Genomic DNA, 22,518 nt, shown 5'->3' with positions numbered 1-22,518 from the left:
CAAAAGCCGGCTCCCTTTCGGCTCCTGCAGGGGGTAATGGGAGAGACGTCATGATGTCTCTCCCATAATGCAGAGCGCGCCAGCCCAAGAGGCCTGACGTGCGGCAGCGGGAGCGTTGTCCGGAGCAGGGGGGTGGATTCAGGTATGTATATATTTTTTTTTTTACTTTTGTGTCTGCACTACGGGGGGGGCTACTACTACTACTGGGGACACTATCACTTGGAGGGGGGGCTGCTACTACTGGGGACACTATCACTTGGGGGGGCTGCTACTATTGGGGACACTATTACTGGGGGGGCTGCTACTACTGGGGACACTATTACTGGGGGGAGCTACTACTACTGGGGACACTATTACTGGGGGGAGCTACTACTACTGGGGACACTATTACTGGGGGGGAGCTACTACTACTGGGGGGGAGCTACTACTGGGGGCACCATTACTGGGGGGGGACTACTACTGGTGGCCCTATTTAAGGGGCTTACTACTAGGGGATCACTACTGGGAGAACTAAATAGGGAGGACCACTACAGGGGGCACTGGATAGGGGGATCACTGCTGGGGACCTGCATAAGGGGGACCACTACTGGGGGCACTGCATGGCGGGGGCTACTGCTGGGGCACTATATAAGGGGCTTACTACTAGGGGTCCACTACTGGGGGCACTAAATAGGGAGGACCACTACAGGGGGCACTGTATAAGGGGCACTGGATAGGGGGGGTCACTGCTGGGGGCCTGCATAAGGGAAACCACTACTGGAGGCACTGAATAAGGGGAACTAATGAGGGGCTGCATAAGGGGGACCACTACTGGGGGCATTGCATACTGGGGGTACTGTATAAGGGGAACTAATGGGGGGCTGCTTAATGGGGACCACTACTGGGGGTACTGTATAAGGGGCACTACTATGGGCCTGCATAAGAGGGACCACAACTGGGGACATTGCATACTGGGGGTACTGTATAAGGGGCACTACTGGGGTTAAGGTGCATATGGAAAGTAATGTGATGATAAAGAGGTGTGTCATGTTGACACACCCCATTTTTAAGTGACCACGCCCATTTTTCGAACGACGTGCGCCTTCGGCGCACGCACATAGGGGGGGCTCCATTTTTACATTTGCCCTGGGCTCCAAATACCCTAGTTACGCCACTGCACTTATGGTGCCTGGGCCCATAACGAATTGATATAGCCTAGTAGGGTGGTGGTCACAATAGGTGTCAGGTGGAATGTTAATTTGATTATGCTGGGTTTATTGATATCAAATGGGTTTGGGGGGCTCTAGTGTGTAAGTGTGGATACAGAGGTTAAGGCCATTATGTATTAGGTTGTTTATTCTTTCTTATAATCTATATAATAATTGTGTCAAGTTGTCCTGTCTCCTTAATGCACGCACAGTTGAAGCACAGAGGGGTCAGGATAGATCCGCATTGGGATGGAAGCGGGGCAGAGCCACAATGGAGGGAGTAGGAGGACATCAGAGATAGGGCAGGGCCAGCCAGAGTGGGGTAGGGAGTGAATGGGAGCTGAGACTAAGGTGTCCCAGCATATGTTGTGTAAATTATACTAGTTATATATAATGTATTGTTATTAAAATTTTATTAAATATGCAAAAAAAAAATCACATTATGAATTATATGAATATTTCTAACTAATGTTTTATACTTTACAGTGATCGTGGTGAGTGACAAAATATGTGGGTCCCCGGGACCCTCCACTTTAAAAAAAATGGGGTCCTACCTGACCCAGCTTCTTTAAAAAAAGTGAGTCCCCAGTGCCCAATAGCCGGTAAATACGCGCTATAGCTATAGCGCGTATTTGCGAACACTGCTTTATAACATTAGACTTTATCTGTAATTTGTAATTGATTAAATTAAAATTGTTCACTATGTTGTCAATTTAGTTATTGGCTTGGCATTGATGTGCCGGAAAACTCCATAGAGGTGCACAGGAAAACTTTGGGATGTCGTAATGGGATAATTTGTGTAGCTAATTTTTGATGGTTTCACTCTTTTACTGCTTGTGAAAGTGGACAGGACCTGTGAAACGCATCCAGTTTTTCCTATTAGTGAGAAATATTTTATCTTAATCCTAGGTTTTAGAATTATTTTGTTTTTTGATCGAATATATATGATTTTAATCCTACATAGTAAGTATACAGTATTTTGCTCAATTTTTTTTATACATTTTTTACGTCATCTTTCATGGACAAACATCATTCCTGGACAAAAGTCCATGGAAGATGATGTTTGCCTATGAAAGATGACGTTTTGCCTCTTCCTGAGACCCGATTTTTGGGGGGAAAAATCCGAACTTGACGGGAATATTCGAACCTATCTGAGCCTTCACATCCCTAGTTTTAATGCATCGGGGGTGTCCTCTTATATTTCGGTGCATTGCCCCTAATAAAATTGGCCCCTATGAGTCTGTCTGTCTGTGTATCATTGTGCTAAGTGTAAATAACTTGTGCACACAAAAATGTGTCCATATGTATGCATGTGTCATGCAGGCAAATGTCAGTTTTTGGTACATACCGATATGCGTCTGCCAGCGGTAACCATTGGGACATATGCATACCTCCCAACATTTGATGCTCCAGATTCGGGACCTTTGGCACGTGCGCGCGCCCGAAAAGGCGGCGTGGTGTGATCGTAAAGGGGGCGTGACCCAATGACACGCCCCCGTTTACATCACTAATGGGGCGTGCCCAGCATCTCCAAGATGCTGGGCTTCCCCCCCATACTGTGAATAGATGCTGTGCGCATCTACTCTCACTCTGCATATGCGCTGCTCTGCTATGCAGAGCAGCAGTGTATGCTTCCCCCAACTGCCCCCCCACCGCGGGCGGGACAGTCCCAGAAAAACGGGTCTGTCCCGCTGGAAGCGGGAAGTTTGGAAGGTATGCGTATGCAAACATTTAAAACATTTAGGGGTCTATTTACTAAGCAGTGTTAGGAGACAGTGAAAAGATGCCAGCCAATCCGCTCCTAACTGCCATCTCACAGGCTGTGTTTGAAAAAAGAGCATTTGGGAGCTGATTGGTTGGTACTAGGGGTGTGCACCGGCCACTTTTCGTGTTTTGTGTTTTGGTTTTGGATCTGGATCTTTCTTCGTGTTTTGGATCTGGATTGGTTTTGCCAAAACCACCCTTCCGTGTTTTGGGTTCTGGGTTTTGTGTTTTGGATCTGTATTTTTTTGAAAAAAAGCATAAAAACAGCTAAAATCACAGAATTTGTAGCTTTTTCTGCTCCTATGCTATTATTAACCTCAATAACCTTAATTTCCACTCATTTCCAGTCTATTCTGAACACCTCACACCTCACAATAGTGTTTTTATGTCCAAAAGGTTGCACCGAGGTAGCTGGATGACTATGCTAAGCGACACGAGTGGGCGGCACAAACACGTGACCCATCTAGGAGTGACACTGCAGTGGCAGACAGGATGGCAGTTAGAAAAACTAGGCCCCAAACTGTACATAATGCAAAGAAAAAAGAGGTGCAAGATGGAATTGTCCTTGGGCCCTCCCACCCACCCTTATGTTGTATAAACAGGACATGCACACTTTAACAAATCAATCATTTCAGCGCCAGGGTCTGCCACACAACTGTGGCTGAAATGATTGGTTCGTTTGGGCCCCCACAAAACAAGCTGGCAATTAATGTGTCCCTGCACAAACTGGCTCTACGGAGGCAAGATGTCATCCTCATCCTCCTCATCCACCGATTCCTCACCCTCTTCAGTGTGTACATCCTCATCCTCACAAAGTATTAACTCGTCCCCACTTGAATCCACCACCACAGGTCCCTCTGTACGTTCTGGAGGCTGGTCTCCCTGGAAGAGCTGATAATTCATTTTGATGAACATCATCTTCTCCACATTCTGTGGAAGCAACCTCCTACGCCTTTCGCTGACAAGGTTCCCGGCTGCACTAAACACTCTTTCGGAGTACACACTGGAGGGGGGGCAACTCAGGTAAAATAGAGCCAGTTTGTACAGGGGCCTCCAAATTGCCTCTTTTTCCTGCCAGTACAGGTATGGACTGTCTGACATGCCTACTTGGATGCTGTCACCGATGTAATCCTCCACCATTCTGTCAATGGTGACAGTATCATATGCAGTGACAGTAGACATGTCAGAAATTGTTGCCAGGTCCTTCAGTCCGGACCAGATGTCCAAACTTGGTCCTGCCTGCCCTGCATCACCGCCAGCGGGTTGCTTAGGATACCTAAGTTTTTTCCTGGCAGCCCCAGTTGCGGGAGAAAATGAAGAAGGAGCCGTTGACGTGTCACGTTCCGCTTCAGCTGACAGTGTGTTCACCAGTAGGTCTTTGCACCTCTGCAGGCTTGTGTCGGCCGGAAAGAGAGACACCACATAGGCTTTAAACCTAGGATCGAGCACGGTGGCCAAAATGTAGTGGTCTGATTTCAACAGATTGACCACCCTGGAATCCTGGCAAAGCGAATGAAGGGCTTCATCCACAAGTCCCACATGCCGAGCGGAATCGCTCCGTCTTAGCTCCTCCTTCACTTTCTCCAGCTGCTTCTGCAAAAGCCTGATGAGGGGAATGACCTGACTCAAGCTGGCAGTGTCTGAACTGACTTCACGTGTGGCAAGTTCGAAGGGCTGAAGAACCTTGCACAACACGGAAATCATTCTCCACTGCGCTTGAGTCAGGTGCATACCCCCCTCCTTTGCCTATGTCATAGGTGGATGTATAGGCTTGTATGGCCTTTTGCTGCTCCTCCATCCTCTGAAGCATATAGAGGGTTGAGTTCCACCGCGTCACAACCTCTTGCTTCAGGTGATGGCGGGGCAGGTTCAAGAGTGTTTGCTGGCGCTCCAGTCTTCGGCACGCAGTCGCTGAATGGCGAAAGTGGCCAGAAATTTTTCGGGCCACCCAAAGCGTCTCCTGCACGCCCCTGTCGCTTTTCAGAAAATTCTGCACCACCAAGTTTATTGTGTGAGCAAAACATGGGACGTGCTGGAATTTGCCCAGATGTAATGCCCGCACAATATTGGTGGCGTTGTCAGATATCACAAATCCCCAGGAGAGTCTAAGTGGGGTAAGCCACTGGGCGATGATTTCCCTCAGTTTCTCTAAGAGGTTGTCGGCGGTGTGCCTCTTACTGAAACCGGTGATACACAGCGTAGCCTGCCTTGTAACGAGCTGGCGTTTCTGAGATGCTGCTACTGGTGACGCTGCTGCTGTTGCTGCGTAAGGTGATACATCTACCCAGTGGGCTGTCACAGTCATATAGTCCTTAGTCTGCCCTGTTCCACTTGTCCACATGTCCGTGGTTAAGTGGACATTGTGTACAACGGCATTTTTCAGGACACTGAGGACACTTTTTCTGACGTTTCTGTACAGTCTCGGTATCGCCTGCCTAGTGAAGTGGAATCTAGACGGGATTTGGAACCGGGGACACACTACCTCCATCAATTGTCTAAATCCCACTGCACTAATGGCGGATACCGGACGCACGTCTAACACCAACATAGCAGTCAAGGCCTCAGTTATACGTTTTGCTTCAGGATGACTGCTGTCGTACTTCATCCTCCTCGCTAAGGACTGTTGGAGGGTCAATTGTTTAGTAAAAGTAGTGGTGTTCCTACTTCCTCTCTGGGATGATGAACGACTCCCAGCAGCAGCAGCAACAGCAGCAGCGGCAGCAGTAGGCGTAGCAATGCAGGATCCTCCGGAGGAATCCCGGATAGGAGAGTCAGTCATGCCAGTGATATGGCCTGCAGGACTACTTCCGATCCTGACTAAGGAGGAAATTGACGAGGAGGGAGTTGACGGTGTGGTTTGCAGGCGCTTGGATACAACAGGACAACGGGATTTAGGTGTCCCTGGACTGCTTACGGTCTGAGCCAAAGTTTCTGAACTTGACAGTAACTTTTTATGAACGCGCTGCAGGTGCCGTATAAGGGAGGATGTTCCTAGGTGGTTGACGTCCCTACCCCTACTTATTTCACCTTTACATATGGTACATATGGCAAGACAGTTGTTGTCCGGATTTGGATAGAAATATTGCCAGACCAAAGAGGTGGAATGTTTGGTCTTCTGCCCAGGCATGACCGTGATGGGCTTTTTCATCCCACGGACAACAACTGTCTCCCCCGGAGCCTGATTTAAACAAACCACATCACCATCAGAATCCTCCTCGCCAACTTCCTCCTCAGCGCCAGCTACACCAGTATCCTCATCCTGTTGTACTTCAACAGTGACATCTTCAATTTGCATATCAGCAAGTGGACTGTGGGTGCTCCTTTCAGCACTTGCAGGGGGCGTGCAAATGGTGGAAAGAGCCACCTCTTCCCGTCCAGTGCTGGGAAGGTCAGGCATCGCAACCACCACCACACTTGGACTCTCCTTGGGGATTTGTGATATCTTCTTAGAAAGCACAGTTCTTCGCTGTGCTTTTGCCAGCTTAACTCTTTTGATTTTTTTAGTGGGAGGAGTGCTTCCATCGTCATGTGAAGCTGAACCACTAGTCATGAACATACTAGGGATCGACCTTAGCCGTTCCTTGCCACTCCGTGTCGTAAATGGCATATTGGCAAGTTTACGTTTCTCTTCAGCTGATTTAAATGTCTTTTTCAAGGTCATTTTCCTGAACTTTGCCATTTGGGATTGTATGTGCCCTCTACTATGACATTGGGCATCGGCCTTGGCAGACGACGTTGATGGCATGTTATCGTCTATGTCATGACTAGTGGCAGCAGCTTCAGCACTAGGAGGAAGTGGTTCTTGATCTTTCTCTATTTTATTTTTATCGGAGAAAGTTTGGTCCTCCATTTATGTTATATCGATTTGATATATACGTGCGGCTAAACACAGAAAATTAATTTTTTTTTTGGTTTGGACTGGAGTGTACTTTGTGGGTTACAGCACCCTTTAACGGTCAAGCCAGCCGGCCCTTTACTTATGACACAGGCGCACTCTTGGCACTACTTTGTTGATGCACGTGCGGCTACTGCGCACACAATTCACAAACACAGAAAATAATTTTTTTTTGGTTTGGACTGGAGTGTACTTTGGGGGTTACAGCACCCTTTAACGGTCAAGCCAGCCGGCCCTTTACTTATGACACAGGCGCACGCTTGGCACTACTTTGTTGATGCACGTGCGGCTACTGCGCACACAATTCACAAACACAGAAAATAATTTTTTTTTGGTTTGGACTGGAGTGTACTTTCGGGGGTTACAGCACCCTTTAACGGTCAAGCCAGCCGGCCCTTTACTTATGACACAGGCGCACGCTTGGCACTACTTTGTTGATGCACGTGCGGCTACTGCGCACACAATTCACAAACACAGAAAATAATTTTTTTTTGGTTTGGACTGGAGTGTACTTTCGGGGGTTACAGCACCCTTTAACGGTCAAGCCAGCCGGCCCTTTACTTATGACACAGGCGCACGCTTGGCACTACTTTGTTGATGCACGTGCGGCTACTGCGCACACAATTCACAAACACAGAAAATAATTTTTTTTTAGGTTTGGACTGGAGTGTACTTTCGGGGGTTACAGCACCCTTAACGGTCAAGCCAGCCGGCCCTTTACTTATGACACAGGCGCACGCTTGGCACTACTTTGTTGATGCACGTGCGGCTACTGCGCACACAATTCACAAACACAGAAAATAATTTTTTTTTGGTTTGGACTGGAGTGTACTTTCGGGGGTTACAGCACCCTTTAACGGTCAAGCCAGCCGGCCCTTTACTTATGACACAGGCGCACGCTTGGCACTACTTTGTTGATGCACGTGCGGCTACTGCGCACAACAATTCACAAACACAGAAAATAATTTTTTTTTTGGTTTGGACTGGAGTGTACTTTCGGGGGTTACAGCACCCTTAACGGTCAAGCCAGCCGGCCCTTTACTTATGACACAGGCGCACGTTTGGCACTACTTTGTTGATGCACGTGCGGCTACTGCGCACACAATTCACAAACACAGAAAATAATTTTTTTTTTGGTTTGGACTGGAGTGTACTTTCGGGGGTTACAGCACCCTTAACGATCAAGCCAGCCGGCCCTTTACTTATGACACAGGCGCACGCTTGGCACTACTTTGTTGATGCACGTGCGGCTACTGCGCACACAATTCACAAACACAGAAAATAATTTTTTTTTTGGTTTGGACTGGAGTGTACTTTCGGGGGTTACAGCACCCTTAACGGTCAAGCCAGCCGGCCCTTTACTTATGACACAGGCGCACGCTTGGCACTACTTTGTTGATGCACGTGCGGCTACTGCGCACACAATTCACAAACACAGAAAATAATTTTTTTTTGGTTTGGACTGGAGTGTACTTTCGGGGGTTACAGCACCCTTTAACGGTCAAGCCAGCCGGCCCTTTACTTATGACACAGGCGCACGCTTGGCACTACTTTGTTGATGCACGTGCGGCTACTGCGCACACAATTCACAAACACAGAAAATATATTATTTTTTTAGCACTTGGGGGGAGCACCCCTGATGGACAGAGCACCCCCTGGACAACACTACAGCACCCCTTTAGGACTGGGACACTGCACAGGACTTTGGAGTGGACACAGCCCCTATGGAGAACTGACTGCACAACACAGTCCAGCCAGCCCCTATGGACTTTGAAGTAGTGGACACAGCCCCTATTAACAACAGCAGCACAGCACAACACAGCCAGCCCCTATGGACTTTGAAGTAGTGGACAACAGCAGCACTACACTACACTACACTACACAGCACTAACTCCCACCCTCCCTCTTCACTGTCCACAGCCGAGTGAGAAAATGGCGCCGACGCGGGTACCTTATATAGGATCCAAAACCCGCGAGACTCGGAAGGCGGGATGATGACGTTTTGCCTCGATGTCAGATCCGAGTCAGGCGGGAAAAGTCGAGCCTGACTCGGATCGGACTCGGATCGGGGGGGGCTCGGGGGGGTTCGGATTTCAGAAATCCGAACCCGCTCACCCCTAGTTGGTACCTTATCACTTTTGACTCTGTCTCCTAACACTGCTTAGTAAATAGACCCCTATGTGCTCGCAGCCAATGTTCTAAATCCATCCAACTTTAAATCAGGCCCACAATAATTTGTAAAGAGAGAAACAAAAAAGGACCTAGGAAGCACCCTGGGGGGTGGGTTGGGGACAGCATCTCGGCATTCAGAATCCCAGCGGTGAGAATCCCAGCGACAGTGAAAATGCAGGCCATTTTCCGTAAATATTTTTAGGCTAGCCCTAACCTTTACCCTAATCCTAACCCAACCCTCCCACAACATAACCCTAGCTTTGAGTAGTGTACCACATATTATTTAAATATAATTTGTTTAATAGGGGGTTTTGTGGCGTAATTTTCTGGAAACCTCACAGACTGCACCTTCCTTTATTGATCTCCTGAACACACTCTCTTAGATATTCTACAACCAACGCTGCCCGCTGCATAATACACTCTGACTGCCTGCTGGAGTTCATTGAAGAAAACGCACCCTTTTGCAGCAAATGACATTGCAGTTACTTGTAAATACCTGATGCTATCAGTGGCAGGTGTTTATGGAGGAACTGCTGGGGCGAGTGATGATGGTCTTTATGCCAAGTATCTCATTTAATCCACAGCTGGCTTCATAGATTTGGCAATTTCCTGAACCAATTTACACTTATCTGCACGGCAACCGTTGATGAAAAAGTAATTTCTTTATGCAGTATTTTCTTAAGATCCATTAAAAATAGTGGTATTGATTGTGGCACTTAAAAGCTCTTTTAATTATTCATTTTGTTTTCCTTGCCAGAGAAAAAAAAATGGTTCTTGCTGAATAGTTTAATGGAATATGAGAACATTGATTAGGCTGCTCTCTATCTGCCTACTGGAATGTGTCTGATGTCATGCTCTGGCAGTAGGGCCGTATTGTGGATGGCTAATGTACATTACATTGTGAAAGCTGTGTTATTTAATCTGCTTGAGTCAGCATTTGTTTAGAGTCTTCCGTTTCTTAAGATGTGCTTAACAGAGGTCTGACCATTTTTGTTGTTTGCAATTTTCAAGCCCATGCAACCATTTTTTAAGAGGACTTGCACAGAGGAGAAACTAGCTAATCCGCTCATTGTAATGTAATGGAGTGCTCCAACTCCGGGTCAGACCCGGAATTTAGGTGGAAAAGGGGTATTAATAACGGAGGAATTCATCATTCCTCCTCCCATAACTATCTATTTTGAAAAGCTGTAATTTTTGCGATGACAGCTTTTCAGGAAATAGATAGTTTTCCCTCTCTACACTAACTTACCGCAGCTGGAATCTGTGCTGCGCAGGCGCTGTTACATTTGTGCGCAGCTTCCCACAGCTGCGGTAATTTTGTGTGTCCCCCGTCCCCCCTCCCCCGCACTTACCTGCCTGCTGCAGTGCCTCTGCCTCCGGTGGCTGGCACGTGTTCTCCCAGCAGACCGCGGCACAGTTTAGAAAGAAAAAAAAACTTTTTTTTTTTTTTCTAAACTTTATTGTGTTCTGCTGGGAGAACACAGTGTTCAAGCAGACACCAGAGCAATGGAGGAAGACGCCGGGGGACCTGCACACACTGACACAGGTAAGTGTAACTCGCTGTATGCCACCTCACAGTGGCGGATAGCAACTCCATCAAATTCCGAAAATACATAATTTTCGGAATTTGACGAATAGCATAATTTCCATATCCCCATACTATTGTACTAATGTATGGGGAGTGTGGAAATTAACGCAGGGAGACTTAACCAGAAGATATCAGTGATATCTCCTATGTTAAGTCTCTTCATGAATACTAAAATAAAATAACGGTAATTAAGGAAAATGTACTTAAAAACTTTATTTAAGTGTTAATAAATAGGCCCCCCAGACCCTTATTAAATGCAACTTTAAAAAATAAATTTTAAAAAAGTATATGAATATATACACTCCCTTTAATTATCACAGAGGCAGAAAAAATAGCAGAAATGCTGATTAGCTAAAAACTAACTTCAAGGATTAAGTAAAAATTGTTCACTGGACTGATAATTTGATTTCACATCTAAAGACTGCACTGACATGTCTGATTAATGATCTACTTTTCAGCAATAAGGCTTCTTACATTCCCAGTAATGGTTTCTTCCTTTAATAGCTACAACTGCATATGCAGTAGTTCTTCTGGGGAAGAGTAAGTAAAACATTGATCCCATTGTAAAAGAAAGTTGTGTGATTTATAGTCTCATATGCCGGAGATCTATTATTTTAACTTTAACTTCTTTTTTGTAAGACCTGCTGGGTTCTATTGAAACAAATATTAACCATATAGGTCCTCATAGGTGTTATGCGGCTCTCCGCTAGTATTCCAAGTCATGTGCATTTATGGGATCGCACCACTCCCATTGCTCAGGCCCGGAGAGCAGTCGTCCTCACTAGTAATGGCGCTTACACCTACCCCATGCTAGGTACGATGATAAGATAAGGTAAGATGTGAAAGAAAATAGCGCGGACTCTGCATGCGCACTACTGAGAGTAGGTCGCTTCTCTAGCAACATGCCCACAAAACATTTCTCTAATGTGCGAAGGCCCCATTGCTGCACAATTGCCAACCAATAATGTCCATTCAGTTATCGGTGAAAAAGAACTGAGATGCATACTACTGAGCAATGGATGTAATGGTCATTGTTTGTGCCTGGGGGTATCAATGAAATGTAGGTAGGGGTCAGTGTACTGTGCGTTTCATTCAAACCCACTCGCAAGCGCCTGAGCGCTCGCAAGAGGGTCGATGTTGGGCTCTGCGCACACGCAGCAGCCGCACTGCGAGCGCGCAAGCCCCGGAGCGAGAGAGAATTTCTCTCGCTCCGGGGCTCACTACAAAAGGGGTGGCTGTCAATGTTGATCGACAGCTCGCCCCCCGTTTTGTAGGCGTGGCGGAGGGTAGCTTCACAAAGAGAGCCGTTCCCAAATGAACACCTGCCCACTAACATCACCAGTGATGTCAGTGGGAGAGCTTCCGGCTCTATTGAGCCAGAAGCTCTCTGGGGCTTCTGGCAGACGAGATCCTACCACAAGGGTCTCGTCGCAAGCCGCGATGGACTTGACCATCGCGACCATCAACCTGGCCGCTCGCTAAAGCTGTGGGTGGTCACCCACAGCTTAGCGAGCGGCCAGGAGGCCGGCTCTTTTTACAGATGCGGCCGCCCTCATTCAGAGCGAGCGCTCGCTCGCATTTTGCGAGCGGCTCTGAATGAGGTCCTGTGTCTGAAGATATATGCAATGTGGATTTTGTTGTTTACAATGAGACTGGTGATTGGATTAATGGAGTTGCCATCTGTGCATTGGGTGGGTATAGACTGGAGGACGTGGCCTCATATAAGTGCCCGTTTGGTCTGCATCTTAGAGTTGGTATGTGACGATTACTGTATATTTTCTATCTGTCTATTTATTTTACTTCGATACAGCTCTGGGACTTGCTTGAATTATCTTGAGTTGCTGCGGGCTGATGGCCAGCAGCCAATGAGGATATCAGAATGGAAGTCCAACCAGGCAGCACCTTATCAGCCTCTCCATAACAGCGCAATGTTTCCTGGCAACTCCAGTATCCACATTCTATAGATAGCAAATACTGGAGGTCATTATGCAGCAGCAGCAGTAGAGGCTAGAACAGAGGGATGCCCACTTCTCTGCTACACAAGGACAACTCAACCAATGAAATAAAATCACATATAATTTCTGTTTTCACATAAATTGGCTGCCAGGAGTATATACTGTATGCAGTACCCATTCTACAATACAGTACAGTACCGCATGTATTATTATAGGTGCTAAGATACATACACATCTTATAGCTTCATGGCAGTGTATAATACTGGCCAATCAGCTAAATTAGCAGCTCCTGGTGCTTAGCAGGATTTATAGTGACAGATGATGAATTATGCAGTATTGCTTGTTTCTGGTACCAGGGACCCAAATATAATTGTCAGTAAATTTTATTCTCATGCTAGTTATAATTTCCACTACCTGTTCTTTGGTTCTGCAGCGCTGGATTTTATTCGCCACAGTTTACATTGCTGGAGGATATACCAATATTAATGATGATGTGCTTAAAAATAACTAAGTTGTTGAATAATACATGTAATATCCTGCAGGCCTAGAAGTGTTAGGGATTCCTTGCATAGATTTTTTTTACTTACTACACTGTTTCTTTTAGTTTTTCTGCAGCAGGAGTTGGGTCCGAGGACACGATTTGCCGCAAATCATGTCTTCAGTAATCACGACTTCCACTTTAGGGCTGCTAATGCCTGCCTTTGTCGGCCAGTGATATACACCCATCCATATAAATATAACTACAGTATGCACGATCACACCTTTTTCTGTAAAATGTGCAAATCAGATACCAGTAATGGTGCATATATACGTAGCAATCAGTCAGCGATACAATATCGCTGGCTGATCGTCATGCACCCTCCATGGTGTGCTGGATGATCGATATCGATCATCCAGCACACTACCTAGTCACCGACGACTATAGGGTCCCTATAGTACCCTACACGACATCGAGCAAGTTGACCGGCATGCACGGCTGATGGACGATATCGCTATTGTCCATACATGGCTGCGCATCACTGGTCGATGGTGAGTTGGTAGGGACCATTTAAATGACCGGTTTGAACAATAACGGTAATGATAACAATATCATTATCATTCAAATCGATCATTTAAATCGCTACGTGTGTACGCACCATAACTGCTTATTTTGTGTGGAATGTGGTGACAATGGGGCTTATTTAATAACCTGTGAGATGCAGGCATGGATGTGATTCCGGCAAGATAGCCCATATTTTTAAAGAGGCAATCATTCAAAAGGCAAAACCAACCTGGTTTTGCCATTTAAATAATTGGTGCTTTAAAAATAGGGCTAACTCGCTGGAATCGTACCCATTCCTACATCTCACAGGCTATTAGATAAGCCCCAATGAGTCATTCAACACACACAAATCTGAGCTCACTGAAATGGAACTTTGACAAAGATTAGTACATCTGAACAAGTCTGATTTATTGATTTGCTTGGTTTGGATTAATGCTTCTTGGAATGAGTAGCCTAGGAAAATCTATAGCTTAGGTTTGTAGTTGATTTGGCTGTCATTTTTTTTTATTCCAGACGGCAATAGGAACAAATTTATGGCAAGTTATTACTCCACAAATTGCAGGAACTCGTCACTGAGTTTGAGCTCAAAGTCGCTGGATGTAATATGCAGCGAGTCTGTGGATAACTGACAAACTTCCGGTTATTTGCGGCGGCTTTGAAAGGACAAACTCTCTAGGAAATGCCTCTGGTTGGATATTGGTCACAATGCATGCAAGCTATCTGGGCAAAACTTATTAAACACATTAAACATATTAAACACATTAAACATATGTATTACCCGGTCACTACTGAATACCCAGTAATTACAAATGTATCAATGGGTCATAATTATTTATTTTATATATTATTGGACTACAGTAATATTTTAAAATAACATAAAGCATACATCGGTTGCCCACTACTGCATCTACGGTGGGTGGATGGGGTGTGACCATGTGATCCCCGGCACGTTTCCCCAGAGAGGCTTTTCGGTGCCCCTGCATACAGCGGTTTATGTTGCAGAAAAGCAGATTGGATTGGCCAATGCATACACAGGAGCGGAGCCAGTGATGACACAAAAACTCAGTTACAATTTAGTATCACCCCCATGTATGAAGGAGGGTCCGCAGCAGATATCTCCGATACCTGCTGCGATCCATCCATTCCTGCAGGCAGCCGCATGCCCCATAGGTTTCTATGAGGAATGCGATGCTGCCAGATTTATCAACTTTATTGGACCACGCAGCTAACGCCATCTGAAGATGGCAGTAGCCTATGGGCTACACACCACCATGTGCCGTCAGCAGGACTGCGTAGTAGCCTCGACAGCACTCCAGGTACATTGCAGGGACATGCTCCTTCCAGACCCTGCGGGTGCCCGATGATACATCCTGGCGATATGATCTCATCTTGCAATGCGATCATGGGCGGTAATACCATGCCCAAATCGCATTGCAAATGCGATCATTAATAAATGGGCCCCTTGTCCTGTGTCAGATCTCACCAGAACACTATCCTAATGAAGTTACTTTGTAACTGAACAGCAGTGGAATGTCAGGATAACAGTAAGCAATGTATTTTACATGTCAATTTTGGACTTTTAGTTGTGTTTCAAAAAGAAGTATCAGAATAAACCATGACTGTAATAACAATATAACAGATTGAGGGGGAGATGTACCAAGCTTGGAGAAAGATAAAGTGGAGAGAGATAAAGTCCCAACTAGTGAGCTCCTAACTGTCATTTTACAGGCTGTGATGTGTTTGAAAAATGACAGACGCTGATTGGTTCTTTATCATCACTTTCAAGGTTTGATACATCTCCCCTTGCATGTTAGCTAGAGTGATTATACAGTACAGTTGCGACACTAAGGGGTTGGGGGGGTGCAGACCGCACCAGGTGTCACCATCCGAGGGATTGGCACCAATATGTCGGCTTCTCCTCAAGTGACCAGGAGCCAGGTACAGCACTGTGACAATCTTGTGCAGCACCCCAGCTCACTAAGGAGAAACCGGCAGTTCAGGGCGAGTCTCTGGGGGCATCCTGGCATCTCCGAGAGTCATGGCCTATGTGGCGCACTGGGTGACACTGACCCTAATGACGTCCCTGGTGATGTATGCTGTTATAATATCATTATATTATGGAATTATATTATACATTATTGCATACATTCTTTTACATGAAACACCACGCCTTTGACTACGCTGTGCAATCTCATATCACCAGGGCCGTAACTAGGGTAGTGCGACCAGTGCCATGGCACAGGGCACCGCAGGGCAGGGGGCGCTGTATGGGCCTGTCAATCTTGCTGTTTATTATCATTCTCACTTGTAGCTTCCTCTTCTTTTATCCCCAGCATCTCCTGGCCTCTCCTATTTCTCCCCTGGCCCTTCCCCATGAGGCCATGGCCCTTTTTAAGGTGCACTATCTTATGCTCCTATTTAAAAAATGGGAGGAGGGGGGGGGTGACAATGCTCTCTCTGGCACCAAAAAGTCTAGTTACGGCTCTGCATATCACGCTGGCTCTGACACTCATCTTAGTGAAAGGAGTGGGCATAGAAGGATGAGCCTTTTCTGAATACACTCATGATAGACCTCTGTTAGAAATACCGTAGACTCAGCTGATTATCTGTGTGACAAATGTGCCAGGACCCATGAAGCATCAATCACTGTGGGCCGCTTGCAGAGAAGATCATGTTAGCAATGTCGTAGACATTCCACTATGCAAATGTCAGTGACGGAGTATTCATTATCCCCTTACTCTAGGTATGGAAAAGGCTTCTTTCCACTTACTGATGGCAGTCTGAGATTCGTCCGCAGTGATACATGGATCCTTCCCTCCCCTGCTGCCCACTCACTGCCTTCACTACTGGGAAGATATAATAACTGGCTTTCACATGACTTTGTGAAGTGCCTGTTAATTCTGTGCTAAATTGACTCCCTACGCTCGTATGGGTTTACAGTATGAGTCATTAGATGCTCGTGTGAAATTACGGGGTGTGTGCAAAAAAGTAATATATATATTCAATGTAGTCTATTTTATTTTTCTTTTGCAGATCAATAAGTCATATATAACCACAGAAGAGGATGATGAGCTTAGCAGGGAAAAGGAAAGCTACACGTGTGCTGTGTGCTTAGATGTGTATTTCAACCCCTACATGTGTTCTCCATGCCATCACATTTTTTGTGAGCCATGCTTACGGACGCTTGCACGAGATAATCCCACAAGAACGCCGTGTCCCCTTTGCAGAACAAACATTGCGAGTGTAGCTTTCCAGCCAGGTAATTCTAAGATACTTGTTAAAAATGTATCTATAAATTACTGCATATAGCGAGGGTAGGCAACATTTGCTGCTAGAGTTTGCATTGCATGCTAGGGGCAGAGTTTTGTTAACAGCTTGAGACGGTGGCGTGAGACCCACCAATGCTGTGTGTACTGCAAACTCCCTATATGTGGGTTTTTTGTGAGTGGTAACAGGGGAAGGTGCTTGTGAACGGGGGAGTGGTACTGCGAACGCAGGCGTGTCTGACCGTCAGAACGGAGTTTAATGGGTGTGCATAATTAGCAAAGTAGCATCATTGAACACGTCACTTGGTTGTTTTTTACCCTGAACTGCTTACAGTGTTTGCGGCAGGGTAAAGCAACCACAAGCACTGCATTAGCTTCCGATGGTGCTCGATGTACCAATGTTTTAATACACTTCCTGGAGATGACATGCTCAAGTGGGCGTCTCAACATATGCTAATGTGTGTCTGCATACACCGAGCGATCGCTCGCACAGCCAAAGTGGGTGTGCTTATGCCTTGGTGAGCGATCGCTTCCCATGTCCTCACTTTGAAAAATTTGCAAACGCTGGATGCAAGCGATCGCATCTAGCGAGCGGGTCTGAATCAGGCCCTTAGTCAGTGTAACAAGTGGAGAAAAGACTCACTTTTCGCCTTTTCTCAAAATGGTGTTGGCCATACCTGACAATGGGGGGAGTCTCCTTCCACCTGGGTTAGCACCCCTCTCACCTGACCCTGGGTGTTGTTGATCATGGAATCCTTGCATTTTCAGACTGCATAATGAAGAAGGCACTATTATGCTAAGACCTTAATAAATCTATTTAGCATGTCAGTATGGGGGAGAGTTTGGAGCGTGGAGCTCCTTGGGTTGGTGTGGCCAGGCCACTTCAGGGCATCATAATGTAACATTCATTTCAGCACTCTTTAATACTTTTTTTTTTAATCTATTTTAAAGTTTTAACACTCTTATTACCACCTCTCACCCATAGACTCCTCACACATAGCTGCAACTTATTTAATATCTAACTCTCCATAAAGCTAGGTACACACCAGGTTGACCTATCTTACGATTGGTAAGTGTACACACATTTACCAATCATCTACCTGAAGTGTGGGGCTTGACAGCTCAACTGGGCGGGCATTCAAAGTGCCCGACCATTTGAGCTGTCAATCACCGCCAGGTACGGGCGATCAGCGGGTCTATAGATATATCGCCCGTTCAATGAAACCAGTGTGTGCCCAGCTTAACATTTTAATTGTTATCTCTCACTAGTGTGGGAATCAGTATTTAATGCAGGCAGCGGAATAGCCCCCGGATCAAATACCGACAGCGGAACCCCGACGAACCTAATTTCTGACTGGGGCTGGTAAGTAACCTAACCCTCCCCTCTCCCCCCCCCTAATCCTCCCTTAGTGGTTCCTAACACTAACCTCCCCCCTTTAGTACCTATCCCTAAACTCCCCTCGTTAGTGCCCAAACCTAATCCCCCGTCTCCGCACCCTAAACCTAACCCTCCCGGGGGGGGTGCCTAACCCTAACACGCCCCTAGTGGTGTCTAACCCTAACCCCCTCCCGTTTCCTTACCCTAACTCTCCCAGGGGGTGCCTAACCCTAAGTCCCCCTGGGGGTCTCTAAACTTAACCCTCCCCCCGTGGCCAGACGCTAAGACACCCGGCTTACCTTCATTCGGTATGCCGGGGGTCGGTATTTTGTAGTGGGGCTAATGATAGGTGTCAGGATTTCGACACCTAGCTTTAGTCCCCTGCCGGGCTGTTAATGTCAGGATATTGGCGGGTGGGACAGCGCCCGCCGGTATCCTGACTGCATCCCCTAGTGTGATGCCTTAGGGTGGTTTGGTTGTGCTGACCAGGGGTGTCCCGTGCCCTGGAGTTGTACCATAGGAATGTTAGGGGCCTTTCAAATTAGGTCACCTGGATGTGGTGGGCAGGCCCATATTTTGGCCAAAATTATGCTAAGTACTCAGTTTGACTTAAATTGCAGAATTGCACCTGCACTTTTCTTTTTGAGAGCTTACAATCTAAAGGGGAGGGGCGGACCAACATGTTGACTGTAAGAAGATTGTGTAGAAGTATTAATTGGAAACATCACCTCGTTTTATTTTCTTTGTTTAATTGCAGATCTCAGCAAATCTTCTGCCGCTTTATTTCCAAATGAATATCATAGAAGAAAACAAAGCTTTCAGAGAGCAAATTGTGCAAAGTGGCCCCTACCTAGCTGCAATATACTGTTCAGAGTTTTGGGAGGTAAGACCAGTGGTCAAAATGAGCCCGTGTACAATGCTAAAGCATACTGGCACTTTTTGCCTTCTCTAATGCTGGTTACACACTACTGGACGATTTATAGAGTGTACGACATCGGCAGTGTCGGGAAGCAGCAGGGGTGCCGGCATCGGCCAGTGCATACATGCTTTCCAATCCCGGCAGCGTCAGAACAACGCCCGTTGGATCTGCATGGAGGTCTGACGGAGGATGTTGCTGATGAGCGTGCATAGTCAGCAACATAGTGGGTAAACACTGGCCGATGTGGACGATATGTCAGCCTGATCCACCAAATCGGGTGACATATCATCTAGTGTGTATAGGGGCCCATACATCAGCTTAAGTGTAAAGGGGCCCATACACCAACAAGCCTGATTCCCCGATCCCTGATTCGATTCTCTATTCTGATTCTCCGATCTCCAATTCTCTGATCTGCAATATCCAACATGTTAGAAATCCTCGACTCGCCAATTCTGAACATTGCAGCCGCACATCGCAGCTAATTGAATACGGAGCACAGTGTGTTTTTAGAATGTAAGCTTTTGCAGTACAAGTAGGTTTCTCATCCCTAACCTATCTCCATCCTTCTGTATTGTAACTGGTAAGATGTATTGGTGATTATTATAGTTCTTTGAACTGTGAATATAAGTTACCAATGCCTCCTTCAAAGCCATACATAATCATATAATTATTATTATTAGTATAAAACCTGGTAGCATACAATCAATATTCAAGTGATAGACAACAATAATAGTGGAAAATATTATTTACAGTGGGTTGGGTCCACGATCTTGCTGCTGATAATCCTGGCAGTGTAATCCCGCGGAGCCAGGATTCTGACTGCTGTCGGGATTCTGACTGCAGACATTGTGTACCGGGCTGCCGACTACATCCCCTCACACACATAAAAAATAGACTTACAGTATGATGTGCAACTTTTTTGACAAAAGAGGTAATTGTAAATAAAATGAACAGATAAAAAAGGGTAAGTATAAACCTCATTGTAGCATCTCAGAGAGTGTGTGATTTAGTAACGTCATGGCATCACAGAAAAAGCAGCGGGAGCAGGAAGGTGGGTGCCAGGCACCTTTCTATGTAATCTCTCCATCCACCTGGCAAAAGGTACCAGCAGGCACATGCACCACCCGCTCAGCCTTGCACCAAAATAAATGATACAAATAATAAGGAAAAGAAAATAAAACAAAAAATGTAAAAGCTTATTTTGTATTAGTTAATTGTTAGATTTACATACAGTATAGATTGTAAGCTTGCAAGCAGGGCCCTCTTACCTCTATGTCTGTCTGTTATTACCCTGTTTTGTTCTATCAATGTTTCCAATTGTAAAGCGCAACGGAATATGCTGCGCTATATAAGAAACTGTTAATAAATAAATAAATAAATGTGCCCTGTGCATGGGCCATGCCTTCTAGTAATATATTCTAGTCAGGGGAGTAATATACATTTGTTGGGCACCATAGCAAAGCTTTGTATGGGCCTCCAAATACTGCACAATACTTAATAAACTCCCATACACACAGGGAACAGTGGTCTCCATCTATGGAGCCCCATAGCAGCTATGGTAGTCACTCCCTTGCTTCTAGTAATGATGCTGTTGACTGAGGCTCCTCTTCTGATACATTCTTTGTCTCTGTGACAGATTTCAGAAGACACATTGATCCTGTAGCAAGAAGGCAGTTTCCGCACGGGGGACACAGATTTGATTTTGAAGATGAAAGTCGCGGCTGGCGATTCAACCTGGACATGTTCATTATATACATTTTCTCTGTGAACTGGATCATTGGATTTATTTTATTTTGTCTGCTTTGCTATTTTTTGTTTAAACTTATGTTTTGGTCATAATAAAAAGGCCCTTTTATGGCATTTTATGTGTGCATAGATATCTTAATTGGCCAAGTCAGCCACAGACTTTGCAGGTTATCTACGTCATCACAAAACCAGGCAGTACTGTTTGTGCTACTCTCCCATCTCTTTTCTGGAAGGGTCTGTTAGACAACCTTTGGTTTCCATGGAGAACCTGATTGCTTCCTGAAGGCTGATCAAGTGGCTTCACAAGGCTCATGTAGATTTTGACGTACATAAAGTATATATTTCTGTACATGATGATGATATGAGCATCACTATCTAGCCACTTCTGATTGCGTATTGACCCCTCCCATTGATAGTACATAATTCATTGTGTGGCTGCTATTTAATATAAAGTTGCGACCATCTACTGTATGCCCACCACTTAATTGATATTTATTTGGACTATGTCAAAAAAAGAAGATTCCTGTTTGATAATGGGCTCTTTGGATTTAATCATATTTTATATTATCAATGTAATTTCTGCATTTATCAACACTATCAAGACACTTTCTTCTCATCGGTATATGACACTTCATAAATTATTACATTGTTTACAATTAGGATAATGCAATTATTACTGTAACACCGTCAGGCCACATCTCTACACTTTCTCTACAGTAACCTGGTGCATACTGTATACCGTGAGCCCCCATTATATTTTCATACCCCCACTTCCTCCCCTCACAGCTTACCTGCCCTCACCTCCCAGCTCACCTGCCCTCACACCTCCCAGCTCACCTGCCCTCATATCTCACAGCACACCTCCCAGTTCACCTGCCCTCACACCTCCCAGCTCACCTGCCCTCACACCTCCCAGCTCACCTGCCCTCACACCTCCCAGCTCACCTGCCCTCACACCTCCCAGCTCATCTGCCCTCACACCTCCCAACTCACCTGCCCTCACACCTTCCAGCACACCTCCCAGCTCAACTGCCCTCACACCTCCCAGCTCAACTGCCCTCACACCTCCCAGCTCACCTGCCGTCACACCTCCCAGCTCACCTCCCAGCTCACCTGCCCTCACACCTTCCAGCGAAGCTCCCAGTTTACCTACCCTCACACCTCCCACCTCAACTGCCATCACACCTCCCAGCTCACCTGCCCTCACACCTTCCAGCTCACCTGCCCTCACACCTCCCTGCACAGCTCCCAGCTCACCTGCCCTCACATCTCCCAGCACAGCTCCCAGCTCACCTGCCCTCACACCTCCCAGCACAGCTCCCAGCTCACCTGCCCTCACTCCCAGCACAGCTCCCAGCTCACCGGCCTTCCCACCTCACAGCACAACTCCCAGCTCACCTGCCCTCCCACCTCATAGCACAGCTCCCAGCTCACCTGCCCTCACATCTTACAGCTCACCTGCCCTCCCAGCTCACCTGCCCTAACACCTCCCAGCACAGTTACCAGCTCACCTGCCCTCACAGCACAGCTACCAGCTCACCTCCAAGTCCCTCCCAGGTCACCTTCCAGCTTACCTCCCCTCCCAGCACACACCACTCCACGCAGC

General features: G+C 46.3%; 1 protein-coding gene across 1 annotated transcript in view; it reads left to right on the top strand.

Annotated features, from left to right (window-relative positions):
- Window positions 1–21,010, top strand: part of RNF180 (ring finger protein 180) — a 94,563-nt gene extending 73,553 nt beyond the window's left edge. Inside the window, 3 exon segments of the mRNA XM_088444064.1 lie at window positions 16,637–16,862; window positions 19,005–19,130; window positions 20,803–21,010. Coding sequence (XP_088300190.1) covers window positions 16,637–16,862; window positions 19,005–19,130; window positions 20,803–21,005 — 555 coding nt within the window. The 3' untranslated portion in view covers window positions 21,006–21,010.
- The last annotated feature ends 1,508 nt before the right edge of the window (window positions 21,011–22,518 follow it).

This window comes from Taudactylus pleione, unplaced genomic scaffold (genome assembly GCF_031769625.1).
Source record: "Taudactylus pleione unplaced genomic scaffold, aTauple2 ptg000345l, whole genome shotgun sequence".
Classification (NCBI taxonomy): Eukaryota; Metazoa; Chordata; class Amphibia; order Anura; family Myobatrachidae; genus Taudactylus; species Taudactylus pleione.
This window is presented reverse-complemented; position numbering and strand designations above follow the sequence as displayed.